The sequence below is a fragment of the Rhagoletis zephyria genome, unplaced genomic scaffold, assembly GCF_001687245.7.
Source record: "Rhagoletis zephyria isolate East Lansing unplaced genomic scaffold, Rhagoletis_zephyria_1.1 Rzeph_scaffold_02927, whole genome shotgun sequence".
Classification (NCBI taxonomy): Eukaryota; Metazoa; Arthropoda; class Insecta; order Diptera; family Tephritidae; genus Rhagoletis; species Rhagoletis zephyria.
The window spans coordinates 45,845-51,709 of record NW_016160011.1 but is presented as its reverse complement, the minus strand read 5'-3'; the positions used below and the strand labels follow the sequence as shown (position 1 = coordinate 51,709).

General features: G+C 34.6%; 1 protein-coding gene across 1 annotated transcript in view; it reads left to right on the top strand.

The window, feature by feature from the left end:
- The first annotated feature begins 786 nt into the window (after positions 1-786).
- psidin (phagocyte signaling impaired) overlaps positions 787-5,865 on the top strand; it is a 23,685-nt gene continuing 18,606 nt past the window's right edge. Inside the window, exons 1-5 of the mRNA XM_017622771.1 lie at positions 787-1,063; positions 1,126-1,382; positions 1,528-1,752; positions 4,506-4,699; positions 4,789-5,087. Of these exons, the coding sequence (XP_017478260.1) occupies positions 1,325-1,382; positions 1,528-1,752; positions 4,506-4,699; positions 4,789-5,087 (776 nt within the window). The 5' untranslated portion in view covers positions 787-1,063; positions 1,126-1,324. The remainder of the gene's footprint in view (positions 1,064-1,125; positions 1,383-1,527; positions 1,753-4,505; positions 4,700-4,788; positions 5,088-5,865) is intronic.

Here is a 5,865-nt window from a genome sequence, read left to right as displayed (position 1 = left end):
AAAGGAAAATGTGAGGTTAAATTGTACTTTTTTTACAACTTTAACAACGAATTACTTAAAAACTATAAGCCTCCGGAGGGGGGGGTTTCAGATTTAGAATCACAAAAAGCCGCTCTAAACCCCCTCATTTTTTTTTCAAAGCCTGGTCCATTATTGGAAAATTTTCCCCAATTTTTTAAATTTTTGTGTATTTTTCTAGCACTCAAAATCGAATTTTTTGTGACACATTTCTCGGCGCACTTGAAATCACAACAGTGATGAGCTAAGTTTTGTGACTCTGCTAGAATAGAGGGGTTAATTTAAGTATAAACTGGCACTGAAAAACTGGCCCTAAGAGATTTGATCGTCTATTTAATTAAAAAAAAAAATTATTCGCAATCGGAATGCAATCGCAACCAGAAACGATTTAAGAAACCCGACAGCTAATCCATAAGGGAATGGAAATGTATGTTAAAGAAAGAAAGAACAATAAAAAATATACATCTTTATCCTGTTTTTTGTCCATCTGAACGAATTTTAAAAGTTCTATAAAAATGTATTATGTTTGAAAGGCAACCGCCTTCAGCTGCAAGTTGAAGTTGCAAGTTTCTCAACATGGGAGAGAATTCGGGAGCATTTTTTCTTACTCTGTGGTATTTTGAGTGTTGGATAATTTTTGCTGGATTTTCGACGAGCAAACCTATTGTCTAGTGTAAACGCGCCGTTACCAATCCCAAAAATTACACACACCCACACAAAAAACACACATGCTCGTCATTTTCTGACATTTATCTTGTTACGCTTTACTTGCAGTTTTTGCCGTATGCTTTTAAACTTGTGCAAGGTGCGACAATTAGCTCGAAAAATCCAAATTTAATGAACATTCTTGTGGAAAAAATAAATGTAATGGCCAGCCAGTGATTTTAATTTTTCAACGGCCAAAAACTCGACTGTGTGGCAAGCGATATACATACGTTAGTGGGTGGCAAGATCATATTCCATAAAAAAATTCTCGTACTACGGTAGCGGCAAATGTATAGAACCTCAGAGAGAAAAAATAAGTAGACATAAAAGTTTTAAGCAAGTATATTCAGTCCAAATTACTGAAAATTGTAGAATACTCCTGAAAAAAACCCTTTCTGTTAGGTTTTTCCAAATTCGACTTAAGCAGTACCTTGTGTAATAAACCAAGAGGAGGAGGTGTGAGAAAACGTTGGTAAAAAAGTAATTGAAGTTAATACATATTTGAAATATCGGGCTGCGAAGGAAAAACAAAATTATTTATCTAGTAGCAAAATCACTTTGTGAAACTAATCATCTTAGAACAGAATCCTAAAGTGGTGAGATGTCGCAGCACGTGCAAGATGCCACTGTCTTTGAGCGACGGTTGCGGCCAATTTATGGTGAGTGTATGGGGACACGTGCATATTAGAGCATGTGCATGTATGCGTTAGCGGATACATGACTGGGATACAAGATACCAATGATTTTTTTCTTAAATGAATCTAGTTCTGAAGTTTAAAATTACGATTCATTTTACATTTCTAGATAGTCTGGAAGTTGGAAATAACCGCAAAGCTCTTCAAGAGACCGAAAAACTCCTTAAAAAACATCCAAATATGTGGTGTGCTCGTGCATTAAAGGCATTGGCTCTACTGCGTTTGGGTCGATATGATGAGAGTCAAGTCATGTTAAGAACTGTGAGTAGCGAGAAGCCGGTGGATGATCCAACACTACAAGTTCTATCTTTCTGCTACAAAGAATTGGAACAATGTAAGTGTTTCTTGCTTCGATGTTCTTGCACGCTCCTATCGTCTGTATTTGTATACTAGAAAGCTTAAATATCCGAATTTACATATATATGTATGTACATATATACTTGAACGACTACCCTGTAGGGAAATGAGTTGTACAAAGTTTGAATGTTTCAGGATTTAATTTTTAGATTGTCAAAATAAGATTAGCAGTAGGGTTATTTTCTTGTACACAATTTAAATTTGATGAAATATGGTGAAATAATTAAGTTTGCGTACTTCAGTATCGGCTTCGAGGGTGACGGTAACTAAAAAAAATCTTTTGATTCCGCCAATAATAATAATGTATATTATTTGATCGCATCTCTCAACTTTTTGTTGATGGAGTTAATCAATTTGTGCACTGAATGGCTCATATGTAAATGCTACTTTTTGTATCAACTCGTATGTAAAATATATTAGAACGTATCAGAAAAGTAGCATTTACATATGCAAACACATATCGTGTAAGAGCGTACTAAAGAAAAAAAAAGGCTGTTTAGTTGGCAATGAAAATAGTAAGAAGGTATGGTATAGACAAATTTAATGAACGGAGAGCAAATTTTAGAAAGATTTTTTGAGCTCATACTAAGATATTTTGGGTAAGGCTTCTAATTAAATCTTGCGATACTCAATTTTTGACCTAACCAGTCCACAAAGCAAAGTTTGAAGTGTGTAAGGTTTCGTAAACGTCTGACAGTTGCGGCGAATAAAAACTGATATCGAATGTGAGTGCGAAAGAATATAATCGACATGATTACAAAACAGAGTCCGGATATAATAAGATGTATGCAAAGTATTGATATATGAATGTTGAGCGATTGGCGACGAAACCGTGCTAGTTTGTAGCAATGAGGTTTTTAACGGTGAAAACCAGTTCACAATTTACAACATTTAGTTGCGGACATAATTTTTGTTCCCATTTTTACATTTTATTATCAGGAAAAACTACAAATTGAAACAAATATATTCGTTTTGCTTTACAATTTTTGGGAATATTTGTTTACATGGAATTCACGACAAGACCAAATATTACTGACTTTGTCATGCAGTGATCATTGATGACACTCAAGCAATTTTTTATAAGTGACCTTAAATATCTCGGACGTTGTTCGTCCATAGAGCTACATCTGCTATGTATGTATATATATACGATGTCACTAACGTCGCATTAGTAACGATGCCACCGGTGACCATTTTCGATAGCTGGCTTATGTTGGGGAAAGGTCTCCGAAAGGGTCGCCGAAAAGGTCTCGCTAAAGACTATTATTGTCTCTGGAAAGGTTTTGGCCTTAAAAATCGTTTTGATTCAAACTTTCACCAATTTTGGAAACACTATCGTTAGTTTTTTTTTTTTATACTATAAACCTAATAGTCTTAAAAAATTATCAGGACTTTATAAAAGAAGTGTTAGGATTTATTGAAAAACGTGTAAATGCTTACATTTTTAGATTTTTTTTTTGTATACTTTTCATGATCTAAATTAACTTATTTTGTATAGATACAAAAGTAAAAGGAGAAAAATATTTTTAATAACTGCGTTAATACATTTACGAATTGTGAGTCCTTCAATTAATATTAGCTCGTTCCCGAATTCCAAAAAGTTTTTTATAAACTCCCGTCAGTTTATGAGTTTATGGGAGTAATTTGGGATTTTTCGGCACTTTTGAAACACCATTCTGTTTGAAATAAATTAAATATTTTATAACATCCCGATTTGTTGGTAGCTTGTTGTATTTACAGCTGCGAAGCTCCTACAATAAAACTTGACACTTTCAACAAAATTAATTTTTAATATAAAATTAAAAAGTTTAAAAAACAAACGAAAACGACACTGAAGATAGCAAAACGCCAAAACCGATTTGCATCCAAACCAAATTTGATAAGGGATGACGAAAATTCGTTCTTGAGAAAACGGCCCTAAAAGACTAGGGATAGTATTTCCAAATTAGTGAAGGTATAAATCAAAACGGGTTTTAAAATTATAGTTCTGAGCGCGACCTTTTCGGCGACAAAAAAAAAGCTGCTTTTAACAGGTGCCTAAAAAAATGGAACACCCAAAGCTTTTTCTCTACTATTTTTCTTTCATACATATATGTATGGTTTTTCAGTGATAGTTTAATCTTAGATCATAAACTGCGTTTATCTTGAACAGCTGGCTGACATTTGATTGGTTAATCTTAGTTTAAACCAGCCAGCTCGAGTGATTAAACTAAGTTTAAACCACAGCCGTGCACTGAAAATCTGTCCTCCTGTGTATTAGTATAGCGGTATTCTCGATGCGTTGCATACTGTCTAGCATGGTGCATAGATAGCATAAATAGCATGATTGGATAATTTTGTTGTTATCCAATCGTCACTTGGATTCCCGTAAGGAAATAATGAAGTTGGTGCTATCAAAGTCTTGCTGAATTTTCATATTGCATTTCTACCTAAAACTAAGGAAACCATCCTTTGTGATTGTAGCACACAGCAATTAGTTGTCTGCGAAAATTTTGTGCACTCATTAAGTCTAAAATTTTGGCGTCCGCTTATGCACAAAAGCATGTGGGCGCATGTATACATATGTATGTACTCGTAGTAGTCGTTGCTGTGGCACACGCCAGCATAGCACCTAGATATAATTTATTAAAAACGTTTTAATATTCAGACACCAAGCATTATTATTTACAAGTATTTAATTGACACGTTATTTATAGAATTATTTTTAAAAGCGAACATTATCCTTTGCAGTGGACAAAATTGTATATTTGTACAATAATGCCGTAAAACAATCGCCCGGCAATGAGGAACTTCTGGCCCACCTCTTTATATCCCATGTACGTCTGGAGGATTTCAAATCGCAGCAATCGGTTGCGCTGCAACTGTATAAAGCACAGCCAAAGACCGCGTATTATTTTTGGGCCGTGATGAGCGTTGTTCTACAGGTACACAAAAATATTTTTTATGTGTATAAATATAGAATTCTGTGGCTTTTTCTTTTTAATTACATGCATACATATATGCTTATTTGCAGGGAATACGTGGCCCAGAAAGCAAGTTTCCTGAAAAAACCAAAATTTATTTAGCACTCGCGCAGCGCATGGTTGAAAAAATGATCAATGAAAACAAACTCGAGTCGGAACAAGAAGTTTTTCTTTATTTGCATATTTTAAAGTTACAAGCAAAGTTTAAAGAGGCATTGGAATTCCTTAACGGCGCGCTTTGTGAAAAATTGTATCCGGGAGCTCCCGTCTATATGAAAATTGATTTGCTAAAACAGTTAAAAATGTGGCAAGAGACAAATACGCTGCTTAAAGATTTATTGAATGATGAGTAAGTGAAGATAAAAATTGGAATATTTCGTAAATAACTCTATACAGATGTACATATCGCACATTTTCTGCAAGTATGCGGAAATGCCCGCTACCTGTTGTCGCATACTAATTCCCTAAGTGTTTTTGGGGAGTGTGGCTGGAGTGACAGTTTGTTCTTGGCCAGATTTAAATCTGGATCGTTCCGGTTACGTAGACCCGACTGTCGTGGGAACGCCCGTTACCTGTTCTACTAAGTTTTGTAAAAATTTCATAGCTAGACTGATTATAAATAGCTTATTAGAACAAAATACCCAATAAACATTAAGCTTGGTTAACAATTCGAAAATGATTTGATAACTAAAATTTGTTTTTAAGTCTCACCTTCCATAACGAATTTGGAAATGGTTAGTATTCGATCCGAGAACTAGGTCATTCTTCAGCAAAAGGGAACCTTCGCTATCGAATGCATTTTCCCTTCGTTATTAATTCGAAATCCAGCCCATTGAAATTTTAATGAGGAGAGTGATTGTCTTATTACCCCTTCGAAAATGAGCTGGATTTCACTTTCTATCTTTTTACTATGGATCTCATTTTTTTCGACCCATTTCGAGTGTATTTGCAATATACTATAAACGCTGGAAAACTTAAGGTTAGTTATGAGTTCGTTGTCATTTCGATATTCATATTGGATATCGAAGGCCATTTTCGAACGTTCACCACATGTTTATTGGGTATGTATTCACTTTTACTACATATTCAAAACTTAAAAGCCGTTTTTCTCGAGTTTCTGATTTTTT